Genomic DNA, 26,073 nt, shown 5'->3' with positions numbered 1-26,073 from the left:
ATGTGGGGAGATTCTTTTCTTATTCTGCCTACAAAGCAATGTCCCAGTTTTCAGTGTGTAACATTGATGGAGAATTCAGAAAGCTCAGTGACTCGGAAGTCACAAAGGCCGCCTGGAAACCGGAGTCGTCCCTGGCAGCCGCATTCAGCCTGCTCAGGGGACCTCCCGGAACTCAGGCACTTACCCATGGGCAGACACACGTGGTAATCAATCGGGTCATTTCAGAGTTTGGTAAATGGTAGCAATTTGCCCCTTGTACCCTCCTCGTATTTACATTTTCCATTGCAGTGGGGAAATCTTGACGAAATGATGTCCCTTTCTTGCCTTAGGTGTCACACCAGGTCCGATGTCTTCCCTTGCCACGCACGCAGACTTGCAGACATCCTCTGTTGGATCTGACACTCAGACACCCAGCCACAAGGCTTCTGTCACACCACTTACCCTGGCTTCGGGAACGAATGACACATCAGGTTTGCATCTCCTTCAGACGTTGGGCGAATGCCAAGGGGCAGGCAGCTGTCCATGTTTGAAAGTGGTGTGAGGGGTCCAACCACCTGTCCAAGGGATGAAATCAAAATGTCCTGCTTTCCTAGGTACCCTTCGTCGGGGAGGCCACACAGCCAAGGTCCTTGTAGTAGAGACAAGATAATAAAGCTCAAAAAGTATGAGAATATGGGTACAAACTGTTCGGAAGGAAACAGTTATTCAAGGCCCCTAGACATTTGTTTCTTTTTATTTGGGGCAAATATCATTGTACAGTGAAAGCTTCATTTTGTGGGGAATAGGAAATAATAGACGTGAATCGTTAAAGAAAGACCTCCTTCCCATAAACCAAATGGTGACGAGTAGTATTACCTGAGAAAGTATGACCACAATGAAATTGCTTTTTAAAAGAAGGAAAAAGAAATAGATGTTCATATTTCCCATGTAAACATGAGATGTTTTCAGCTCAGTACCTCTCTATGTATAAAAACCAGGTGAAGTGGCCCCTCCCTGGTCTTTCCAAAATCAGTGTCTAAGTCACTTCATGGTGTCCTTTTTCATCCTGAGATACAGGCATGTTTGTCAGGTTACAAACCTACACAGACACACAGGTCAATTTTGGGGCCCAAGTGCCTGAAAGTTGAAGGTCTAAATGGGGAGCCCACAGAGCTGGCACGGAAATGGCTCTGGGTTAAGTGTGAATCAAACATATCAAACAGAATAATTATTATTTCAAACAAGTAAAACTGTTCCCTGGGCATAAAAAATCATTCCAGGCCATCTACAGACTTTAAACAGCTGGGGAAAGAGCTATTCTCACCTCTTGCCTCATTCCACCCTCTCTGGCCACCATGGGAACGGCAGTAAAAAGATTTGGAGCTTTCTAGTAATTTCACAGATTCAGAAACTGGGGCTGGGAGCAGCTGTAAAGTAAGTAGACAGGACTGGCCCATGAAGGCTACTGCTTCCACAGACCAGGCATGCTCTGCCGTCAGTCTTCCTCTCACAGCGGAGAGGCTAATTCCACACATTAAAAAACTATTAGGATGAATTAACCTAATTAAAAGTGTAAATGCCACTCCTAAACCATTACCTACACAAGGGACAGTCGTCTTCAATGAGGCAGGAGGGCAGTGGATTTGGCTAGGGGCGGGGGGGCAGGTGCTCAGAGTAGCATGGGGATAAGGGTCTCTAGTGACAAGAGGAACAGACAAGGATGAGGAGAAAGGCTGAAAACAAACCTGGCTGATGTAAAAACTTCTCAGAGAGCCAGTTCTGTGTCTGACTTTTCCTCAAGGGGGAAAAAACCCGTCCACATGCTTCTTGTTCTGCTGGACCACCTCCCAGGACCCCAAACTGAAGGATGGGTTTGTGCTATTCGCTCTATCCTGGGTCAGTGAAACGTGGTGGTGGTGGTGGGGGGTTAGAGCCTTTGAACACAGGTCTGGAACCCAAACTCGGAATTCTGGGAGGTGCATTTTTAGTTCTCACGGGATGTACATATGACCTGGAGGCTGTGACTGGCCGAAGCCGTGGGCTCGCATCAAAGCCGTTTTCAGAACGGGCCCGACTGTGTGGCTCTCCTGAAACACTGAGAATGGGGCTGCAAGTGAAGATTGACAATGCCCTGGTGACCATGACATCAGGTGACGGTGATTGTGGCAGCGAAATAACCCAATACCTCACCTAGGAGTGGCCGTAGTCCTGCTGCTATTGCTGTGACAGCCAGCATAGCGCCAGTCCTCCCGAGGCAGCCCGTGAACACACAGTGGCTGTCTGTGCTGGAATTCTGGGTGTGGGACTTGGGGACACGTCACGTGCCTCAGGTGCTTCGCAGCTTGATTACGGACAATCCTAACTAGACAGAGCAAGCCACACTTCCTTCCATACCGATGAGCTCCCTTGCGGCTGGAACATCAGGGGGACGTCAGTAGAACCCCCGGGGATGTTCTTTGGTTCTAAACTGACTGGGCGTTTCCTGGCCAGAGGAGCCTACATCGTGCAAGTACAATTGTAACCTTCAGCTGGGAAGGAAGACCCCTGAGCCCTGCAGCTGCACCTGCTTGGCTCTAGTTTAAGAAAATTAGAACGAAGCCCCTGCAGCAGAGACCCCTCCCCAGGGAGCTGCTCCCCCGCCCCCCCCCCCCCCCCCCCCCCCCCGTGGAGGCTCGCAGCAAGCAGCACTTTGCACTTCCTCCTGTGCCGGGTTTAACGCACCCAGAGGTCCATCCACCTCCATCCTGGGGTCTTCCCGCCAGCACCCAGGGGCCCACTTCATCACTCTGCAGCAGTTCTGATATTGGAGGCGGTCCAAGCTGTCTCCTGAGGTCCCAGATCCTTTTAAAGTTTGGGTTCTGATGACAAAGCTGCATGGGTTTCCAGTCATCAGCCCTTACACTCATCTTTCGGAAAGCGTTGCTGTTTCTTGTAGTTTTGCAGACCGCAGAGACTGTGGTGCAGCAGAAGTGTTTGGGTGTTTGCTGCTCGGCTCAGCCTATTTACGCTGGCTGGCTGGCTGCTGCCCTGGAGTGGCAGGAACGAGTGGCAGGAATGAGTGGCAGGAACAAGTGGCAGTGTCGACGACCTTTCTGATTGCAGTTGTCCCAGCAGAGACGACTCTCTCCAGCACCCGTGCCCCATCAGCAGCCACCCCCAGCTCTGCACGTAGCAGCCCAGCTGCCTTACCCTCACGCAAGTCTGGCATCAGCACACACAGCTCCTCAGGTTGGCCTGCAACGCTCTAGGTGTCCTAGGTTACGGAGAAGGCGAGGGACACCGGACCCTCAGAGACAGCTCTTTTATTTCACAGCAAATATGGTCGGCAGGGTCGCCGTTTTTATAAATCTTTGCATGTGGACACGGAAAAGAGCCTTGCCGGGGCAGCTTCTCCTGGCCATATTGTATTTCCTTGTTCATATGGGAAAAGTTCATGGCAGAGAAGAAAGATATAAGAGCTGTTGATGACATAGGGCTGGGGACCAAATCTAGCCTCTCCAACTGTGCGGCTGACTTGGGCCCATGTGACGACTCTGTTCTGTGGGTCAGTGCCCCCCTCTGCAAGGACGGTTCTCATAAGATTCATTTGAGGGGCTTGCTGTGAGGGCGCGAGACGTAAAAAGCCGGTGTGAAATGAAAAGTGCAAAAGAGTAAGTGGCATCCTTATTAGTAATCAAAGTGAGGGCGTCATAACCGAGAGGGAAAGGAGGAGTTTGAGGTAGAGTACATGCCAGGTAAGAATTATACTGAGGGGTGAATGCTCCCCTCGCCGCTTACACAGTGTTTGTTCAAATGACTCGAACTAGCAGTTATCTTAAAGGGCCACGTGTAGATACATCTTTGCTGCCTGTTCTTATTTTAACAATAAGCAAGTGTTCCTTCGAAGGAGGGCCCCTCCAGCGAAGATTGGGTTAGGGAGTTCTGGGTTCATATGTTCCCCTCACCCTTCAATGGGGCAGGCTCATTAACTGTTGTTCTTCTGCTCATTCCCTTGCAGATTCGGACCTCTCACACACTCCACTCACGCAGAACTTTACAGCAAACCTCGCACGCACGCAGAGCCCTACAGTAAATACTGGTCTGGCCTCCACAGAAATAGGTGACAGCTTTAGCCGCAGTCATGCAGCCATGCCACCGCAGCGGGCCTGGGATGGGCTCATGGAAGGGTCCCTCCTTTGACAAGTTCCATTGAGGGTGGTAATCCTGAGGGTAGGAGGGCAGTTAGTCAGTAACACGGCTCTGTTTTTGCAGTGCGACAGCGGATGGCAGCAGGGAGCACAGTGGCTGTCATACAGGGTCACATCCTTGGCGTAGGATGCTCCAGGAGTTGTGTGCTTTACAAAAACGTGTGGAGAAATGGCCAAATATACCAGAACTTCTTTCTCTTAAGAATGGGGTTAGGTACTGGCATGGAAAAGAACAGTCCTACCAATGGACTCTCCATTCCAGGTAGTGAGCAGTGAGGACAGTGGATGGAACCCCAGCCACTCTGTGGGGCTGTGGGGACAAAGGCAGTCTGCGGGGAGGGCCCAGTGGTCGGCAGGGCCGGGCCTGCGAGGCCACCGTCCTTCCCCAAATCCTTCCAACTCAAAGACCAGATTCAGAGATCTCGGTGCCCCCGCACAGCACGTCTGCAACCACATCTTCAGTTAACCTGATGCTCACACCAGATACACCTCCATCAGCTGGATCGATGTGTGCAAACAGCTTACAGAGGGCCAGCTAGACAATGAAGCAGCCCTCGTCTATTTTCTGTTCTGGTTTTCTTTAAACAAAGGTGCAAACTGAACTCCCTGGGGGTTATAAGTATTAAAATATCTAGTTTGAGATAAATCAAGGGGATGAGGACCTTGAAAATGGTTTTTGGCTGTGTGAATTGTCAGCTAGGTCGTCATACTGGAGTCAGGTGTGGGCCCCAAAAAGTCTTCATATGATTATTATCACAACGGTATTTATTAACAAAAACTAACAAAAAATGTTTTCTAGACTTAGCTCATTAGTTTATAACATTGGAAGTTTTGAGATGGAAATGTTTGTCCCAGGCTCTGCAAACCCTGTGTTGTCGGTCAACGCTAACTCAGCAGACATTAGTTTACGAAGTTGAAACATTATAAACCGCCCTTCCCCAAGATGACTACAGCTGAGAGATTCTAAAAATGAAATGTTAATAATTTGCATTCTTCTTTTCTCCCTTACAGATTCTACTACAACTATGCCATCATGTGGTAAGTTTGTTTACAGAGGGGCAGCTTCTGTCTCTTTCGAATAGCACTTTAATCACTTCTTCATGCCAAGCTTCCAAGACCCACTAGCAGGCTAAACTCACTGCTCTAATTTCTCACCCATGATGACCTCCAGAGCCAGTGTCCTTCAGGACAAGAAGCTTTGATGTCGTATTCAGGCCTTGTGTTGAGTACCAGGATATTGATAATTACTCGTAAACCACTTCCGGGGGGCCACTTCCCTTCAGTGGGGTGTTTGTAAAATGGAATGATACAAGTTTGTTTTGGGGTGGGGAGGGCAAGTTTTCAGTGTAATGATGCATATGAAATGTGGATGATACCTAAAGGCTGATCAAGAAGAAAAAAAAGTATGTATTTGTTTCTGTCTGTCTGTCCGTCTCAGTTGCCTGGGTTTGGCTCAAAGCAGACGCCTGAGAACACTTTGTACACATCCTTTCCCCAGTCTCTGCCTCCCTTTCTAGTGGAAGCAGGGTCCTTCTTCCCGGCCAGGGCTTCCCCTTCCACATTTCTACCTGTCCCCCTGCAGCCCCTACCTTCAGTGCACCCCTGAGCCCCTAGTGCACAGACCAGCCTTCACAGGCTTGTTGAATGAGTGCAATAATCTACCACCAGGGTCCTCTTGGCATGGCTGCCTGCTTCTACCCTTCCTTTAAGTAATAAGGAGTGGCTTACAGTTTTTGACATACACAACATTTCTTCCTGCCTCCTGCTCTTCTTCCTCTATACCTGGGAGACCACCCCATCCTCACCCAGAACCCGTCCCGCCATCTGCTTTTCCATGCCCTGCTCATATTTTAAAACACAAAGTGAGCCACCTCCCCTGGGGAGCGCCTCCTACCCCTCCAATTGGAATAGATTTCTCTCTCTATTTCCTGCCCTATAATTTTGTGCATAATCTGATTTTAGATGTTTGTACATCTTGGGCAACTCACATCTGCACCTCTCTCCACGTTAGACCGTTCATGTCCAAAAGCTGACTGTCCGTGTCCCGAATGGTTGGGACAGTGGTCGTAAACATCACGAGGGCTTCATCACTTCTGTTGCATTGATACATGAACGAATAAATTAATATTCATTGAAAAGATATTTTTACCAGTCAATGGAATGTGTTTAAATAAAGGCGGGAATGTGAGATGACACTAAGAAAGTTGCTTAGGATGGTTTATTATCAATAGTTTTGCATACGTAAAGGAACGATGAAGCCTGGGCTCTCTCAATAATTAATGGTCCGCGTAGTTGGAGAAACAGACCACCAAGAACTACGTTTTAGAAAGCACAGGATGTTAGACAGCAAGAAGGAGAAATTTGTTGGGTGTCATGCCTGTATCAATCCAGCAAGTAGTTATTGAGCCCCCACCAATGACAGGTTTCCTGGAAGGACCTGCGTGTATGGCGATGAGCAAACTGAACTGGCCTTGGCTCTCGTGGCACACAGTCCACGTTAGGAAGACGGACGTTAATCCGATAATCATCCAGATAGAAACTACAAGCTGGGGTCCTTGATAACGCAGGAAAGGGAGTTAGGGAAGAGTACAGTGGAAGCACCTCATGGGTTTCTTCTCTTTTCGTGTTCCCGGGGCTATTCTGTTAGTGGTTTGATATGTCTGAAAATATATGTGAAGACGTCTGCATTTACCGTAGGTTTATTCATTCTGAAAAACGGAAGATAATCCTCCCTGTTTTCTTTTCTTTCAGGTGACAAGTATGCCAATATTTCTGTGGTTTACGTTTATGAGAAGGGGCCTGGATCATTTCGTGCAGAACTCAATGTTCCTGACGAACTGACGTGTTCTCCTATCCCATGTACAAAGAACACCATCTTTAACCTAGAAGCATGTAACGTTACCAATGTTACTATAAGTGATAAGTCATGCAACTCTACACCTAAAAGTTTAACATTATATGTACCACCAGGTAAATATAAGTTGATTATTACTTGCACATTTATAAAACAGGGTGTTTTCATGTGTGGTGCCATCCAAGGGGCACGGGAACCAGGCACGTGAGTGAACAGGGTGAGGGAAAGGAAGTTAGAAGGACTCCAGTGGGTGACTTCTGTGCTCAGCAAAACTTCTAAAGCCATATAAGCCTTCTGTTTTCATTCCTTACCCCCTCCCTACACTTCTTTTACGAAGTGGTTCATGTAGATTAGATACAATTTCTCCCACTAAGTGATTAGGCACAAGCGTTTTTTTTCTCCTCTGTTTCATCCAAGTCATTAAATATATACATACAACATATTTATTATTTTAAATACAGGTGTGTCTGGAATATACTGGGGAAAGCACAAAGTCAAGGGTTTCATGTTTGTGAAAAGAACAAAAATACTTTCACACAGAAAAAGAGAGTTGGTGGTCATGTGAAGCCCATCTGGTTGCTTTTGCCAGCTCTGCTGCAGCTGGGAAAGAAAAGGGATTAAAGTCTCCAGTCCGCTCCACTGGAGCTTAGTTTAACAGCACTTGGAAAAGGGACTCAGGGACTATGTAACTTGTTGACTCTTACATCATTTCATAATTCAAGATTATTGATCAATTTATTGACACTTAAATAGGGTAAGACTGATTTTTTCTGAAAAATGCTATGCAACTTACTCATTTTCTCTAAATATTACCGAAATCAATTATCAATTAAAAATAGAAAATAATTTTTAAGAATTGCACTGCCCAAGAGGAAGCCACCATATTCTGTGTAATAACTGTTCCATGAAAAATCAAAGCGTAAATGAGAAAATTGAAGATATAAATAAGAAAACAAAATGGAGTGAGTGCTTTCAAATATGCAAAAAAAAAAGATGCAGTTTTATCAAGATGTTTGCTTGGATTCTGTTTTTCAAAAGTAACATATGCATAAATTCTAAATAAAATGCTACCAAAATGTGTGGTATTAAGAAAAAAAAAGGAACAAACTAAATAATCAAGGAACACAAAATCTTAAGTTTAGACTTTTGCAAAAGTAATCTAAATGTTTGCCAAAGTATCTATCGTGACTTAATTTCAACTGAGCTTAGAGCACATGTTATGAAATACTAATCTCCTATTTCTATATCCTTTTCTTGACAGATTCTGAAAGTTTTCAGTTACGTGACTGTGTAGAGGATCAAAAAGCAGATACTTCTATTTGTTTAACTTGGGAAAAAAACAAGACCGATACTTGTGATGAAAAGAAACTTACATACACATTTAAATGTGGTAAGAATATAGCATTGATAAGAGAATTTTCTGTGGTAGACAGTTCTGCTATATATTGTCTAGTTTTTCCTTCCCTCCTTTATTTCCTTCCTTCCTTCCCCCCCCTTCTCTCTCTCTCTCTCTCTCTCTCTCTCTCTCTCTCTCTCTCTCTCTCTCTCTCTCTCATTCTCTCTCATTTGCTTGGAATAAAATCATTGTATTCTCTATACCACTCACATTCACAAAATAGACAAATACTCCCCCTGAAAAATAACTTTTGAAATCGTAAAAGTCAGTTTACAAGCATTTTCTAGGCAACTGCTACACACAAGGTATTGTAGAAGAGATTATCAGAGAAGGGTGTTATAAAACAATGATACATATTCTGTGAAAATGAAAGGGCAAACCAACGTTTTGCCCAAAGGGCAAGACCATATGATTCAAGGGTTTACTTGGTCAGCCCTTCACCAACAACGTTCACAAGCAGCTTCTAGAACGTTGAGATGGAAGGGAAGTGGATAAAGAACGTATGTGCTTCTAGGGATGTGTTGGGGTTCATATTGGGTGTATTGGTGGGGGGCAATAATTGAGATATCATTACTTTTGAATGATTAATAATTTTATGATTTTTATTCCTTTTTATTCGGGGTTATTGAGATCGAATCTCCCTTCCTTGGCATGAAGCCATCTTCTAGGCCATGTTTGTCAGGACAGACAGATACACACAAACACACACGAAGGATGAAGTGTGACCCCAGTTGTCACCATCCTGTTACAGGGAAGATACATAACTGGGATACCAATTGTATGAGGAAAGCAAGAACAGACACATGCTGGACTGATGATAAAACAATGACCTGAAATATTTATTAGGTAAAGTCTAACTGAGGTGGAGTCTCAGTTTCTGAGCAGAGAACAATGAACTAATTCCATTGGTTAAATTAGAGACGCTCTCAAATTCAGTTGCACTTCCTAATATTTTCTTTAAAATTGAGTGTGGCAAAACAATGTATTGTTTTAGTAGTTTCCATGATCTTTTACTTGTTATATTGACTATTTGCATAGGTTTTCAATCTAATAGATATTAATTACAAATATGAAACCTAAATAAAAGTTACATAAGATTGCATTAATATACTCATATGCACTACTTATTTCTTTCAGATAATATTACTAAAACTGAAAAGAGATTTGAAGAGAACTTCTTAGAACCCAACACAAATTATACTTGTGTTTCAGAAATAGTCTATGATAACTATAAAGTTACTAAAAAAGAGAAAATTGTGCAAACAGATTTTGGAAGTGAGTATATTACTTACGTTTATGCATAAAATTTCTTTCTTATTATATTCTTATGATTACTTGAGAATCACAGAAAATGATGTTATACATATGGAGAAAGGGTTTCAGAAAATGGAATTGTATCATTTTTTTGAAGTAAAATTATTTAGAAATAAATGACAGGGGATCCAAACCTCTGTCAAGGGATTTGTTTGTTTTTTGCAAATTGTAAACTGTTGTTAGGTTGTGGTGGAAACGAAATGATGAGGGGAGTAAAGTATGTGTTCACTCATTGCCTATTTCATTCCCTTTTCCCCTGGGCATCACTCTGGTCCTCTGGTGCCCTCTGTCCCTCTATTAGATCCTGCCTCTGAGAGAAGTAAAGTGAGCACATCTGCTAATAAAACACAGTGTTAAATCCAAGATTTGGCAGCAAAATAATAATTGTTATTACTAAAATGCCAGCAGTATAGATAATAGCAAGAAGGATGTTATTAATAACAATTGGAAAATAAAATTCTGGAAAAGGATAGCTTTTGGGAGATGGAGGAGAAAAGGAAGTGCAAAGTACTAAAATCCCACTCTTGTTCAGTGGAAGTAGAGAGATTCCAATTCAATTGGGAATCTTCTAGAAAAAAATGTTAGTTATGTGTGTGGCAATTGATGAGTGACCAGTAAAAAAGGAAAGCCAGAGAAATAGCTGGCATTGCTTATAAGCAATAGAAGAAAGTGATGGAATTAAAAAAAAATCTACATATTAGAGGAGGAAAAGATGGTGGAGAAAAAGGAAGAAGAAGGGAAAGAGGAGAGAGAGAGAGAGTGAGAGCGAGAGAGAGAGAGAGAGAGAGAGAGAGAGAGAGAGAGAGAGAGAGAAGAAGGAGGAGGAGGAGGAGGAGGAGGAGGAGGAGGAGCAGGAGGAGAAAGAAGGATTTTATCAAAATTGAACATTCTTGCTCTTTGAACAAATATATTAAGGAAATAAAAAACCAACCCATACATTGTGAACAACAACAACAAAAAAATCCACAATTAATTTTTTCAACAAAGGGAGTTTTTTCAAAATATAGAGAACTCTTTCAACGACAAAATGAGACATCAAGTAACCCAACTTAAAACAAATGAGAAACAAAAACTCATAGACACAGACAATAATTTAGTGGTTACCAGAGGGCAAGGGGGGTGGGGGGAGAGAGATGAGGGTAAGGGGGATCAAAGATATGGTGATGGAAGGAGAACTGACTCTGGGTGGTGAACACACAATGTGATTTATAGATGATGTAATACAGAATTGTACACCTGAAATCTATGTAAATTTACTAACAATTGTCACCCCAATAAATTTAAAAAATGGGTGAACATTTTGAACATACGCTTCACAAAAGAAGATATATGAATGGCCAACCAGCATGTAAATAGATGCTCAATATCATCAGTTATCTGGAAAATGCAAATTAAAACAACGATGAGATGATGACTTTGCATGTTTACTAAAATGGCTAAAACTAAAAAGACTGACCATACTATTGGTGAGAATGTAAAGGGATAACTCAGAAATGCCACTCCAGGTATTCACCAAAAAGGAAAGAACACGTCCACGTGAAGACTTCTACACAAATACTCATAGTAGATTCATTCATAATAGCCCAAAGCCTGGAAACAACCCAAATATCTATCGACAACTGAGTGAAGAGAGAAAATGTGGTATATCCTTACAATGGAATGCTACTCACCAAAGACGGGAACCAAGTACTGACACAACATGAATGAATCTCTGTAACATTGTACCGAGTGGAATATGTGAGGTGTGGAAAGTACTTACTCTGATTTTATCTATGAAATGGATGAAAAGACACATTTCGTCGGTAGGACCAGAAAGCGGTTCCAAGGGTGTCTGGGGTTGGGTGAGGAAGCTGAGTTGACCGAGAAAGCGCAGGACTTGTTTGGACGGTACAAACGTTCTATCTCTTCATTGTGATGCTGGTTACATTGGTGTTAAAGCTCATCAAACTCTACCTCAGATGGGTGTATTTGAATGTAAACTACGCCTCATAAATTTGATGTGAGCATTTATTACATTCTTCATCTCGACTTCTGATGCCTGGTGACTGGAAGCAATGACAAGTGCCCTTTCAAATAATGACTGTGAAATTGATGGGTGCTACCAACAACAGACTTTCAGCACAGAAATCTAGAAATCCTAAGGTAGCCAGACACAAATACATAGGAGAGAAAGAGGAAGTTCTTAGATATTTTCAAGTCAGGGGAGTGCTTAGGTGTCACAGTGCCACTCAGGAGTGACCTTCAGTCTGCTAAATGACCTCTAAAGCAACTAACATGACCAGTTGTCTTTTGTTTAATTTTATTATTAATTCATAATTAATTAAAATATGGCTATTAATAATGCATGCTTAGACTCTGAAGAATGTCTTCTCCACGTTGTAATTTTTATTTTTATTCTCATTCTTTCCACAGTTCCCGGAGAACCTCAGAATTTTAAATGCCATGTTAAAGGTGCAAAGAATGCAGAGGTTACCTGGAAGCCCCCTCTTTCAAGTCATTTTCATAATTATATTCTTCGTTATAATGCTTCAGGTAATTTGTATAGAATTTAATTCCATATCAGGAAAGAGAAATCAAGGATCGGAAAGCTAGAAAGGAGGGTGAAGTCGTGAGCCTCGAAGCTATCTGCCTAGTGACAGTGAGGGCATCCTGTGCACGCGGTGGCTTGAGGACAGCTCCCGCTATCAGTGGGCTCCCCAGTCCGGCTGTGATGACGGCCTGGAGCATCCAATCTACCTGCCGGTGTTGATCTGTCTCAGCCCCAGTCTTCACACTCCAAAGCCTGGGGAAAGGCTAGCTCTGGGAGATAATACCCATTCCTGTCTTGCACATTATATAAGTAAGTTACATGGGTTTGAACTCGTTATTCAGGCCCACAAACACCTTCCAAAACTGGTACCAATGTGGTGCATGGAGAATATTGGGTGAGTTAAAATGAAGAGACGCCCATGTAGCCACGAAAGCCAGTCTGATGGCAGGTGGAGTCTTGGGATGCAGTTCTGGTTAGAATCAGACTTCCGCGGAAGCAGAGGGACTGGGGACTAGTTCAATCCCGAGTCCTCCAGACGAGAGAAGAAACATCTTCTGGACAACTGGAAGTATCTCAGATGCTTGTAGAAAGCACTGCGCCTCCATGGACCATGTCGAAGACGGGGAGCCTGACACAGCCCACTCGCCAATCCTTCACTTGTAGCGGGAGGTGGGATTCAGCTGAACCCCTCACTGACCTCCATCCTTGTCTGGTGGGTAGGAACAAGACATATGTTCCGAATTTGAAAAGTAGAAAAACGTTTCTCTTCAGGGTCTTATTTTATATTTCGAGAACATATCATCTTGACTGGCTGCTCGAATCTTAGTAATTGAACCACTAAATCAACGTTAAACACACATGTAGTTTTCAGGTTAGTGTAAGAGGACTCAAGTGCTGTGGACGAGAAATATCGGCAAGGCACTTGAGGTCATGGTGATTACAAACGTTGGGTCTATGAGAAAAGGGAATTGGAAGTTCCAGGAAGATAAACCCGCAAGATGATAAGATGCCCTCTGCCTCCCTGACAGCCCTCGGACAAACTCTTAGCTGGGCTTCCTGATGAACGCGTTGTCTGGGTTTCTCTTCTCTGAATCTGCTACTCACTGTTCCTCACTTCCTGTCCTCTCTCTCCTCCATCGTATTTTCTATGCCAGAGTATATGGTAGAAATTTATGGAGAAATGTTTATTGCTGCTTTATATTCTATACAGTTTAAAATATCCAGTATTTGCATAACGAGGTTTAGAAGGACATAGTGAGTTAGTTATCAGCAATCTGATGAGGGATTTTTTTGCAACTAGTACTAGTTTTTGTGTGTGTGTTTTTTTCATTTTGTTTTGTTTTGTGTTTACCACTACTACCATCCCTTCTTATTTAGTGGGGCCCAAATTTATGACTACCCAAATATAACACTTAAACAGGATGGACGGGGAAGTAAGGAAGGGGGAGCTGGGCAATGTCAGGCTCTGTGTGTGTCCTTTTCTCCCAAACTGCTCGCTGCTGACAGAATCCAGCTGTGTCCTGGGCCGTGCACTGACTGCTGATGGGTGGGTGTCTTTGGAAGCTGCCCACATGCCACCTGCTTTCTCTCATAGTGATCAACATAGAGCACCCTGAACGGAAGGGTACTCTGCTTTGCTTCTCTTGTTCACCTGAAACACAGGCAGTATGAAACCCTCTCCCACTTCACTGAAGTCAGACTTGCGAGCATTCCAGCTTTGTTAAAGCACTTATTTAAACTACCGTCATTATTTCAGATAAAATCACTATTAACCATCCACAGGAATAAAATCTCTGAACTGATGTTGCAGCTTATATTACTCTTTAATTAGGTACTAAGTTTTATTTCATTATTTCATAATGCAATCATTTCCGTGTTTCTGAAAGCTAGGGATTAAAGTGGAGGGAAAACGTAATTGACAGTTATTTCGGTTTCCTCTATCGGGTGTTTTTATAATGTTTGAAGATTTTGTTAAACCTTTCAACAACAACCTTGAGAGGAGAGGCGCATAAATATTTCCATAGTTTATATGGCACAGCTGGGGCATCACAGAAGTTAACATAAATGATCAAATTGAACAGCGTGAACTGTGCTCTTTTTGCAACTGTGCTGTTCACGCTTTTAGCTTGAGATACTGCAGGCAAATGCAAGATAACTGTATATTAACTTGAGGACAACTGACAACGACGCTTCCTCAATAATGGAGGAACTTCGTTGCATGCAAAGGACTCTTTTTCAAAAGTTATTGAAATCAGCGTTCACCCTTCAAGGTCACAGTGATGTTGCTGGAAATGATTTTGTGCAATGTCTTTTTTTTCTTGTAGAGAAAAACGACCTGTTTTATATTTTAGTTTTTAAGCAGCACAAAATCCTGTGGGGATCAACAGATTATACTCGTGAGCCTACTGTTGAATAAGATAGTTTAGAGCAGTTCCATGTAGGCAGCTGTTAATGTAATGGATTTCCAGAGATATTGTCTAAAAAACAAAGAGGTGACAAGTACGGAAGCCAGTGTCTTTGTAATCATTCCTATGAGCCACGCATGACGTAAGGCACAGTGTGTCCCTGAGGTCTCACAGAAAAACAAATCTCAAGCTCTGAGCCAAATAAATCTTTAACTGTCCCCCACATGTCGGGGCTTCTGAAAAAAACAGCTCAAATGCAGGAGGGGGCAGGTATGTGCGTAAAGTGTTTTGGCCTTTCCAGCAAACCCTGAAATCTCAGTGACAGGGTCCCTCCTTTCCTGTGAGGTCATGGACAGATTGCTTAGTGTCTCTTTGGCCCAGTTTTGTCATCTTTAAAGTGAAATCATATCAAGGGTGCCAGCGGGTAGGGTTGTGCGATGGCTAGTTTTAATTCACGTAAGCCACGTAACCCAGTGCACGGCACACAGAGAGGTTCAGTCATCATTTCATCTCTTCCTATCCCGTTGTCAGCACGGTGACTGCTGTCTCGGAGCCCACTGCCACTCTCACCGCCCTTGGGCCCCTCTTTCCTGCAGCCACTTGACTACTCAGAAATAGTCAGTGCCTAGTGATTTTTCAGCTTCACGAATGCTAACTCTTCTGCCTGAAAAGTAAAACACACGGCAACAAGGTCCTACGGCCCATGTGGCCCCCCAGGCAGGATGTGCTGCCTCACTCAGGCTCGTCCCTACACTCAAAACGCTCGTAGGGTTTGGTTTTTCTTCTTTTCAACCTTCTACGTCCTCAGTCTCGCTCATCTCTCAATGAACAGCTCAGACGTGACTGCCAGCGTGAGCTTTTCCTTGTTTCCGCAGCCGCTTCAGTCACAGTCGCGTGGTACAGACCGACATCTAAAATCCATCAGAGTAGCTAATATCAGTGGTCAAAGTTTGGAGGTTAAGTATCAGAAAAGTTCGCTAACAGTTCATCTTTCTGAAACAGCACAACTCAGGCCTTTCACAATATCCACTGAGGGCTGTGTTTTCCCACAAAGGAGAGAGACCATCTTCACAAATGTGCCTTAACTTCTGAAGTAGTTTATGTACCAAAATCGTTATATGAAACCGTAACTTTCGAAGAGCTGAGTTTGTTTATAACAATGGAATTTGTCCAATCCGGTTGCTGATGGCTGGGTGGCCCTCTGCGCGTGAGGACGTGTTTATCTCTCAATCACTCGGTTTGGAGTTGGCGAGGAATGATTTTGTGCAGACACCCAGTTAAATAGGTGGTACTCTTGACTTTTAATGGCTTAATAAACGTTTCCGTTTTTTTTTTTCCTGAGGTTCAAATGACAACAATCTGGATAAAAATATGACCAACTATAATTTGGAAAATTTGAATCCTTATACATATTATGAAGTAACATTGTTTGCCTACGTCTGCGGGAAAGTGAGACGTAATGGATCTGCTGAGAAATGTGTGTTTCGAACAGAAGCTTCACGTAAGTGACATGCTTTCATGCTTCTCTCTCCGAATGGTAAGGAGCAAAGTATGACCGTTTTAACATACGGTACATCTGTTTATGCTTCATTTGGGAAAGAATTGATCTGGCACATTTGTTCACATCTAGGGTTTAGAATAATTTGAAGTACAATTTAAAACCTGTGTCTTGGGGTTCTCTGTATTCTTCGGGTATAATCATAAGAATTGTACGAATGAAGCATCGGGGGTATATTAACTGGTACAATATGTGCGAGTTCTGGCTAGCAAGTACCTAACCAACTTAGATAAAAACACATTGTTTGTTGTTTTCTTTACTATCCAAAATAGTAACTGCTATCAGACACCAAATCAGGCCTGACTCACAAAGCAGTCACTTGCTAGCCTCTGCTTACCGGACCAAACACCTCATAAAATGAAATAGTTTGTCATTTTCTTCTCTTTGTTACACTGAACTGCCTTCTGTTTTATTTTACGGCACATTTTTCCACTTGGGGTTTCCGTCCCATGGCACTTGGCTCTTGCCACCCGTGTGATGTTCCCATCATGTCCAGGCCCGAAGCTAGGTCTGCCTCTGAGGCCAGTGTTGGGCCCAGCAAGGTCAGGGAAGAAGGGGCACCTGAGGGTAAGGCTGCAGGGGCCTTACCTGGAGCCAGGTTCATGCAGGGCTTTTGTCCCCTCAGGGCTGGGCAGAAAAAGCTCTGCATGTCATCGAAGCTTGGGGTTAAGGAGTCTAGGTCCCCGAGTTTTATACTTTGGCTGTTTTCCTGAATTTCTGTGATACCAGAGGAAACAAAGACAATTGGCTGCCAATCCTGGAGAGCCAGGTAGATAAGTGCCTGGGTGATGTGGGCACTTCACAAAAGGAGGACATGGGTTGTATGGAGGCTGACGGGGTTCCCTGTTACCCGCTTCTCTCCAAAGTGCCCCTCAGATCCTTTTCACCCCTCTCCCTTTTTCTCTGCTCTCTCATTCTACACTCTCCTTACATACAGGGTTCAAATACCACTTGCATTCTCATTACTCTCCATCAATGACCAGGTGGTTTCGTTTTAGGTGTTTTGTTATGTACAATGTGTGCTTTTTCATGTATGTACCATTCTCACGTCCCCATTCTCACATACCCCCCAAATGAACACTTAAAATAGGGGGTAGTGTGCACATACAGCATCAAGTACTTTAAATATTCACTTACTAAACAATTAAAGTAACAATCTTTCTTGCTTTGGTTAGAGCCAACCGAGGTCAGGAACATAAATGTTGTAAAGGCGGCAGATAACGCTATGAATGTGAGCTGTGACCCGCCTGCCAAGTTCAATGGCCCCAACTCAGGCTACTATAATTTGAAAGTCAAAACTGGAGATCACGAGGTTCAAAATTACAGAAAAGAGAGGTGCCGTTTCGAAGTAAAAGATCTTCAATATTCAACACCATACACGCTTCAGGTAAGGTTATAATCTCTGTAATTGCAATAGTTATTGATATACGTGATAATGATTATTACATAGACCTTACGTAATGGAAACCAGTGCATCACACTTTAAAAGCCTGAAACATTTGACTCCAAATTTTCACCCCTAGTACTAACAACCGTAGTTTCGGCATATTTTGTCGGCATATTTTCTGACCTTCAATATGATATCAGCAAATTACCTTTATATTATCAATATATCATATATTACCAGTAGGACCTTCAACATTCTGAATACATAGTTTGGCGCGCTTCGTACTATTTCTCACTAGATTATTGCTCCTGTGTCAGGAAGTACGCTTTGTGTACAATGGATGATTACTTTGCTAAATCTTTTCCTTTTTTTTTTTTAATCTTTACTAATGTGACTGTTTTTAACTAGGTACCTTGAGGTAAGAAAATTGTAGAAATAAATATTAGGAAATACTAGGGAACACAGACGATTAAAAAGCTCACCCTTCATGAGCTCACTGCCTACTGATCATGTTTTGTGTGTATACTTCTAAAATGGAAAATCTCAGCCTTTCCCTTCTGTTATGGGGGAAAAAAAGGAAAAAATACAACTCGATCCATCTCCTGTGTTTCTTCCCTGTGAGTCTCTACTATCCACATGAAACCCTTCTGACACTTCCGGTCACTGTGGGGAAGCCCACAGAAATTAAGTCTTGGTGACACCAGCTGGGTGTCCTACAATTTCATCCAACTGCGACACTCTCTCCCTGGGGACAGTGTCAGATCCCACAGGGTAAGGGATTGTCCTACAGGACTGCCTTGCCTCCACTTCAGATGCCAATCTCAGGTAGTCAGTCCCCAGGTCACCCATAACTTCTGTCTGACTTGGCTACAAATGAGGTATTCCCATGACCCCCTCGTTGGGTTCCATTAATTTGCTAAAAGCAAACCAACAGCCAGATGAAGAGACACATGAGGCGAGGTCTGGGAGGCTCAGAGGTCTGTCCCCTGGGGTTGTGCTGTGTCACCCTCCCGGTGTGGATGTGTCCGCCCACATGGAAGTTCTCCGAACATGGTACTTTTGGGATTTTATGGAGGCTTCATCATGGAGGCACTATCAATCATTAATTCCATTTCCAGCCATTCTCCCTTCTCAAGACAATAGGGGGCGGGGGGCAGGGCTGACAAGTCCAAGCTTCTAATCATGGCTTGGTCTTTCTGGTGATCAGCCCCCACTCTGGAGCCATCCAGGAGCCCGCCCAGAGTCACCTCGTTAAAACTAAAAACACTCCTGTCACCCAGGAAGTTACAAGGGTTCCAGAAGTTCAATGCCAGAAACCGGGGGTGGAGACCAATACCCAATACATGTTTTCCATTATCTCACAATTTCCATAATATGTAACACACATTTATATATATATATTCAACATATCTGAATACAGTTTGTAAACTGCATTTTTCATATATCACTGTGTCATGAACCTTTTTCCATGTTACATATTCTGCTGCTATCTAATTTTTAATGGTTGCGTAGGATTCTATCATATGGCTTCATCACTCTGTACTAACCATATCTATTTTGGTCTCTGTTAGAAATAATTGTTAAACACACTTATTGGTGAATAACAGGTCCTTCTTTTTCTTTGATGTTTGGGCAGTAAAATACAGTATTGGCATCTCTTTGTTTTCCTAGGGCATCTTTATTTGCTGTTGAGGATAAATACAGTTTTTGTTGCTATTGTTATGGTTACATACGCTTTGCTGCCTTTGTCTGGTTTTCTTTGGGGAAGCTTTTTGGATATTAATAGTATTAAACTCTGTCATATGAGTTGCAAAGTTTGTTTTCAGTTTATAGTTTGCCTTTGTCTTTTATAGCACCTTAAATTATACACAATTCTCCCTTTTATTTTTATTCAAATCTACCAGTTACTTTTGGTTTAATGGGAATTTCCATAGGTGACTGTTTGATATGATATTGACAATTGGTTTCGTATCCCTCATCCCTGAAAAAAGTGTTCTTATACATGTAAGTTTTCTTGTTTTTTGTTTTTTTAACTAGAAACATAGGTTGGACTTTATCAAATGTTTTTTATGATGCCATGATGTGATTTCTTTATATGGTGAATCATAGTGATAGGTTTCCTAATGCTAAATCATTGTCATATTCCAAGAGAAAATTCTGCTCCGTCATTGCATATTATTGTTTTAAAGTATTATTGAATTTAACAGCTTAATATTTTATTAAGTCTTTAAGAACAGACATCCATAAATGAGGTCATTCAAAAAGGGGGTGGAAAAGGTGTGGCATAGACGTGGGTGTCATTCTTGTCATGTTTTCGTGTAAAGGAGATGCTAACCCGATAAAACATTGAAGACATCTTTCTGTTTTATAACTTTATAGAGGATAGGAAGGATTTTTTTTTTTTTGCTTGGAAGATTTTGTGGTAGTCTCTTTAATGTAGAGCAGAATTCTTTAGGAGCATTTATGTTTTCCTTCAATATGATTGTTCTTTTCAGATATTTTAGACTTTTTTCAGTGGGTGTGCCATCTATAGTCTTCCAAAGACTAGTCCACGTGGAAGAAGTATTTTGTTGTTCCCTAATTGTGCATTATACCTCAGCTCCCACCACTTCTTCAGTGCCTACCAAGCTCCAGGCACACTGATTTCTTTTTTAATTTCTCAAATACACCCAGGTTTAGTCCTGTAGGTGCTTTAACTCATGCTCCTCTCTCTTTTCAGCATTTTCTTTTTCCATTTGTCAAATATGGTTAAGTTATTCTGAAAAATTATAGGCAAATATCATACTAAAATACAACCTTAAAATTCAAGTGAGGAGATAGTTATTCAGTTATCCATTTTCTTCCCCACTTTTGAGCAGCCTGTCTTGTTTCCTTCATTGCATGTGACATAACTTGTTTATATGTTTATTTCATTTCCACTCCTACATCTTAACGAGGGAATGGTCATTTTAGCTTTGTCCATCATTGTGATCGCTGGTTGATAAATTAATAAAGTTGTTTTTGTTATTACTAATTTATTACTTTTATTTTTTGTAGGTTTATTTTCATGTTTTTCAGGTAGTTTGGAGGTTGAAAGTGTTTTTTGCCCATTTATTTATTTATTTTTCTTTTTTATTAACTAAAAAAAAAGTAAAGCTTTGGTAAAATTTTGACTATAGCCCCTGCCTCTAATTTCTCCATGACTGAATTTCTAATTTCTCCATGACTGACATAAAATTTAATGAGTTCTTATTATTGAAAATTCTAAAGAGTTTATATTGTAATTCAGAAGAATAATTTATCTGTTTTTCTTAAGAGACTGTTTCTACATTTCTGGTGCTTAAATTTTTTTATTGTTATTAGTTATTAGCTAATAAAAGATCATTGGTCTTTACACTTTCTGCCTTTTGGAATTTAGAGTATTTTTTATAGTTCACTTAGTGCATGGTACATGTTTATGAATATTCTGTGAATACTGAGGAAATTATACATTCTCCATAGGGTAAAAGCTTAGGTACATATTTTTCAGATTTATTATATTTGTCGATCTCTTTTAATGATATTATTCAGATCTCTTTTTACTTACATTTGTTTTTTGCTTTTATTGCTCTTGTTGCTTTCTTCCTCTTGTCAGTTTCCCTGTATATCTAAATTGTTTTTGCTTCATTTGTGTTCAGTATTAAGAGATGCAGGTATTTATGGGAGTTACATCTCTGCTGTAGATTTTGCCCTGTACACTCACTCAGGGCATCAACTATTGTAACCACATGAACAAGTATCACTTTAATATAAATATGGTGATTATTACATTATAGTATTCCCATTCGAAAAATTTTGTGTGCATTTTATGTATAATTCTTGTGAACAGTACATGGTGGAATTTCCTTTTTAAATAAAATGTAAAGATATTAGCCTATTAATAGGGAATTTAACTTTAAATTATGAATATTTTTATGTGCAGAATTTGATTCCTTCAGTTTCACTTGTTCTTGCTATTTATAACTATTATTATTAATTATTGTTATTATTGTTATTATTGCTAAATGGGCTTAGAGTTCTTTATATCTTTTTCACTGTTAAATATCTTCTTTTTAAAGATATTTGATAAAATATTGACATATCCTTGAAATTCCAACTTTAAATGAAAGGTAACCAGTATATTTTAATGAAAATTAGCAGCATTGTGTGAGACATACTGTATATACATTGGCCTCAGAAAGTGACTTTCTCTTTTGTTACTGGACTTCAGATCCATTTTAACAACGGGAAGCATGATGGATTACCAAGCAGTGTTTCTTATTCAACATCTTGTAAGTTGTTACTTGGCTATAGATTATATTTATACTAAAATGTAATTAGCACTCACAAAGCTTTATTATTTTGCATCATCTCAGGTTTAATTATTACGTGTTTGAATTGTACATTTTCCATAAATGTAGTATTTTAAATTATCTGAAAAAAATGTACAGGTGAACATCCTATGAACACACAGCATCTTAAAATTCAATGACGCGATTCAATTATTAACGGTTGTTGATTGTATAAAATACTAATGAAAGGATTTCTCTGAGTAGAGTATTAAGTTATGATTATGCCATTCTCCACGTTAGTAACAAAGCACATCGCTCTGTGTGCTGTTTTCGAGGCTGTTACCTATTTAATCAGTGCTGTGCTTGGCGGAAGCAGGCATTAGAGGCAAATCCCCCCGAGTTACCTAACTGAAGCTAAGCCTTCCCTAATAACAATATGGTTGCTTAACCTGGGCGTCGTCCTCCTTCTTCAAACTCTCTCATGCCTAGCAGAGCCTCTGCTCTCCTTGGAGCCTGCTCGCCGCCTTCCTCAGTGAACAGGTAACAAAGTTTATCTTTGTGGGGCAGAGGCCTTTCTGATCCCTTTAGGAAGCTACCCACTTCTGCATATAAAGTTAAACTATATGAGTTTTTCTCTGAGAATTACAATAACTAGATTCCCTTTTTGATCCCTTCCAAATAGAGAGGCTGAAAGAAAGATGATTAAATCTACATGACAGTATCTCATAAGAGGACATTATTTCAAGGAAGGAAAGAGAATCGCTCTTCTATAGTCTAAGTGTTTTCTTAAGATATAAAGTGTTTTTATTGGTTCTGAATAATATAGGCAAGATTCACAACATCAGGAATGTATTGTATATAGTCTCATTCTAAATCTGTTGGCTTTTGAAAACCTGAAAATAAATAAAAATAGCAAAATCTAAGTACTTTAAAAGTGATTATTTAAAGAATCCAACAAATTATCTGACACAATAATCTCCCTTCATGTGTTATTTTTCATTTCTAGATAATTCTAGAGCACTGATTATATTCCTGGTATTTCTGATTGTTGTGACATCAATTGCCCTGCTCATTGTTCTCTATAAAATATATGACCTGCATAAGAAAAGATCCTGGTAAGAGTTGATTTCAAAATGAAAAAAATAATGACAATAATAATAATGCAAGCACCCCAGCTGTGAGGCCAGTTCGCAACCAGTTAAGGGAAAAGTGACAAGACAGCACGAAGTCCAGTTCATCACTGAACTGTTGATCAAAGATTTTTAGTATGGTCTTCTTGGTTTATATTTCAATATTACTATTTTCTACACTCACTAATAAGGTTATGGATTTCTTTGAATAATAATCAATGAAAAGAACGTGTGTCTGTTCTTTTGGTACAAAGTGAGTCTGAGGGATCTAGGAATGACAAAAGCAAAAGAAAGGAATAAAAATATCTACGGAAGTAGATGCATTCCTTTGGTCAGGCACAACTGCGTTTTATGAAAAACAAGAGTTTTACAATAATTTAGTCACTTATCTGAGTTTAGCAGACAACCCTTGATTGGTTTCTTCCTCCATTTTTCCTCGCTTCCACACCTTCCCTCCTCCATTCTTCTTTCCTCCCCCCTGCCCTCCTTTTCTCTCCCCTCCCCTCCCCTCTTCTCTCTTCCCTTTTTTAACTCCCTGCCTCCATTCTCTCTTCTGTTCAATACGTTCATTAAATATAAATTGAATGCCAACTGAATTCTGTTTCTTAAGGTAATAAAAACTCATATTTCTTATTTTCACAGCAACTTAGATGAACAACAGGAACTTGTTGAAAGGGGTAAGTATGCATATTTTTTTTAATGATGAATTAACTCCCCCCTCACATTTGAAGCCATTCCTTTTAAATAAGAATTCAACTTTTATCTAATCTGGATTTGCTCAATTGACACAACGAGGAAGCTTAACTCTATTTAATCATCAAGCATTAAATCTAAGATGTAAATTTAATGACGTGTGTGAACCCAGAAGAGACACACCACACTGGTCCTGAATCTTTAATGTGTTTGCAGATGATGAAAAGCAGCTGATGAACGTGGAGCCAATCCATGCTGATAATTTGCTGGAAACTTATAAGAGGAAGATCGCTGATGAAGGGAGACTCTTTCTGGCTGAATTTCAGGTGTGTGCTCATCTCCATCCAGGAGGAGTAATTTTACTCAGTGATCAAGATAAATCCAACTTATATATTTGCCTTTAGAATTCACCCCACTGAATCCTGCAACACCATCAAAGTAGATATTATTAGCAGATATTCACTCACCAGGAGAGTGACCCGTAGTTAGGGAACTAGTCCATAGTTCAAAATAATGCTTCGTCATTGTGAAGTTGTGTCACAAAACTTGTTTGGCTCAGTGTGTCCTTGTATTCTCAGTAATCATCAAAGTACATATTTTTCAATGATTTTTCAAGTGGCAGAGCAATGAATGCTTAATTTCCTCTCATGGAAGAGTTCTTCTTGAAGGATGGGACTTATTCTCAAAGTAGTCCATCCTTCATTTTCTAAGTGTTTTCTGGTGTAATTTCTCAATGTTGATGTCAATGACCATTGTGCAATTTGGCCATCAGTATAAAGGAAGCACATTACAGGACGTCTCCTTTCCTCATGCTGAGAAGCCGCAAGGGGAAAGCTATTTTTCTTTCTTTCTTTCTTTCTTTCTTTCTTTCTTTCTTTCTTTCTTTCTTTCTTTCTTTCCTTCTTTCCTTCTTTCCTTCTTTCCTTCTTTCCTTCTTTCCTTCTTTCCTTCTTTCCTTCTTTCCTTCTTTCCTTCTTTCCTTCTTTCCTTCTTTCCTTCTTTCCTTCTTTCCTTCTTTCCTTCTTTCCTTCTTTCCTTCTTTCCTTCTTTCCTTCTTTCCTTCTTTCCTTCTTTCCTTCTTTCCTTCTTTCCTTCTTTCCTTCTTTCCTTCCTTCCTTCCTTCCTTCCTTCCTTCCTTCCTTCCTTCCTTCCTTCCTTCCTTCCTTCCTTCCTTTCCTTTCCTTTCCTTTCTTTCTTTCCTTTCTTTCTTTCTTTCTTTTCGTTTTATTTAAGTGTGTTTTTCCAGGACCCATCAGCTCCAAGTCAAATAGTTGTTTCAATCTAATTGTGGAGGGCTCAGCACACTGTGACCCATGTGGGGATCGAATCAGAAACCTTGTTAAGAGCAACACACTCTAACCAACTGAGCTAACCAGATGCCCCAAAAGCTGTTTTCTTTTTTGAATGTGCTGTGACACAAAGATTTTGTGTCTTTCAGAGCATTCCACGGGTGTTCAGCAAGTTTTCAATCAAGGAGGCTCGAAAATCCTTCAACCTGAATAAAAACCGCTATGTTGACATTCTTCCCTGTAAGTGACCCTGGAGAACACGATCCCGTGTGTTTGGGCTACTTAGTTATTCACCATTTCACTAACTTACATTTTCCTTTTCCTGAACAGATGATTATAACCGCGTGGAACTGTCTGAGCTCAATGGAGACGTGGGGTCAAACTACATCAATGCCAGCTACATTGACGTGAGTAGAAATGCCTGCCGGGTTGCGTTGTATTTTCATCCTTTTGTCCTCCATCAGGTTCACTCCCCTGGTATCCTGCCTCCCATTCAGTTCCTTCTTGGTCATGGCAAAGTTTTAGAAATATGACTAGAAAGAGTTTGTAGTAAGCCCATAATGTCACCACCACAAAGAGCAAAATCTCTACAATTTGCAAGAATAGTTATTTCTTATTTGCTATTGTTACTACGTTTAACACAGGATTTTTTTTCTCTACAAAAAATGATACTAAGAATCAAAATACTCTGGTGCCCAGGGCGGGATATCAGATGATGACTAAGCGTGTATGTCTCCTGAGAGCCCACATTCGCCCGGTGGGGGCTGGGGGGTTCTGCCTCCTCAGGTTCCTGGACCGGGTACAATAGTAGAGGTTTGGGCGGGGACCCAGACAGGCCTCCTGACTCCAAACCGCTCTGCTTCAGTTTGTCACACAGCACTGCACATCATGAGGAGCTCTCGTCGACCCAGGTCATGCGGCCATTGGCTTTATCTGAAAACAAATATTGCTCATGGGGAATTTACCCAAAATAGTTAAAAATGAACTTTACTATATAAATTTTTAAAGATGTTAAAATATCAAGCAGGATCAATTCATAGAGAGACTGGAAAACATCTTCCT

General features: G+C 41.2%; 1 protein-coding gene across 5 annotated transcripts in view; it reads left to right on the top strand.

Moving 5' to 3' along the window:
• Positions 1-26,073, top strand: part of PTPRC (protein tyrosine phosphatase receptor type C) — a 96,992-nt gene that overhangs the window by 53,091 nt on the left and 17,828 nt on the right. For 2 of the 5 annotated variants that reach the window (XM_081039335.1, XM_081039333.1), the window contains 15 exons: positions 330-470; positions 3,977-4,078; positions 5,178-5,204; positions 6,918-7,136; positions 8,282-8,410; positions 9,554-9,691; positions 12,143-12,262; positions 16,008-16,166; positions 17,399-17,610; positions 21,839-21,899; positions 22,906-23,014; positions 23,672-23,706; positions 23,939-24,048; positions 25,161-25,251; positions 25,342-25,418. In XM_081039335.1, the coding sequence (XP_080895461.1) occupies positions 330-470; positions 3,977-4,078; positions 5,178-5,204; positions 6,918-7,136; positions 8,282-8,410; positions 9,554-9,691; positions 12,143-12,262; positions 16,008-16,166; positions 17,399-17,610; positions 21,839-21,899; positions 22,906-23,014; positions 23,672-23,706; positions 23,939-24,048; positions 25,161-25,251; positions 25,342-25,418 (1,730 nt within the window). The remainder of the gene's footprint in view (positions 1-329; positions 471-3,976; positions 4,079-5,177; positions 5,205-6,917; positions 7,137-8,281; positions 8,411-9,553; positions 9,692-12,142; positions 12,263-16,007; positions 16,167-17,398; positions 17,611-21,838; positions 21,900-22,905; positions 23,015-23,671; positions 23,707-23,938; positions 24,049-25,160; positions 25,252-25,341; positions 25,419-26,073) is intronic. The other 3 variants (XM_081039336.1, XM_081039334.1, XM_081039337.1) reach the window with 2 other exon arrangements.

Source organism: Rhinolophus hipposideros (assembly GCF_964194185.1).
Source record: "Rhinolophus hipposideros genome assembly, chromosome: 26".
NCBI lineage: Eukaryota > Metazoa > Chordata > Mammalia > Chiroptera > Rhinolophidae > Rhinolophus > Rhinolophus hipposideros.
This window is presented reverse-complemented; position numbering and strand designations above follow the sequence as displayed.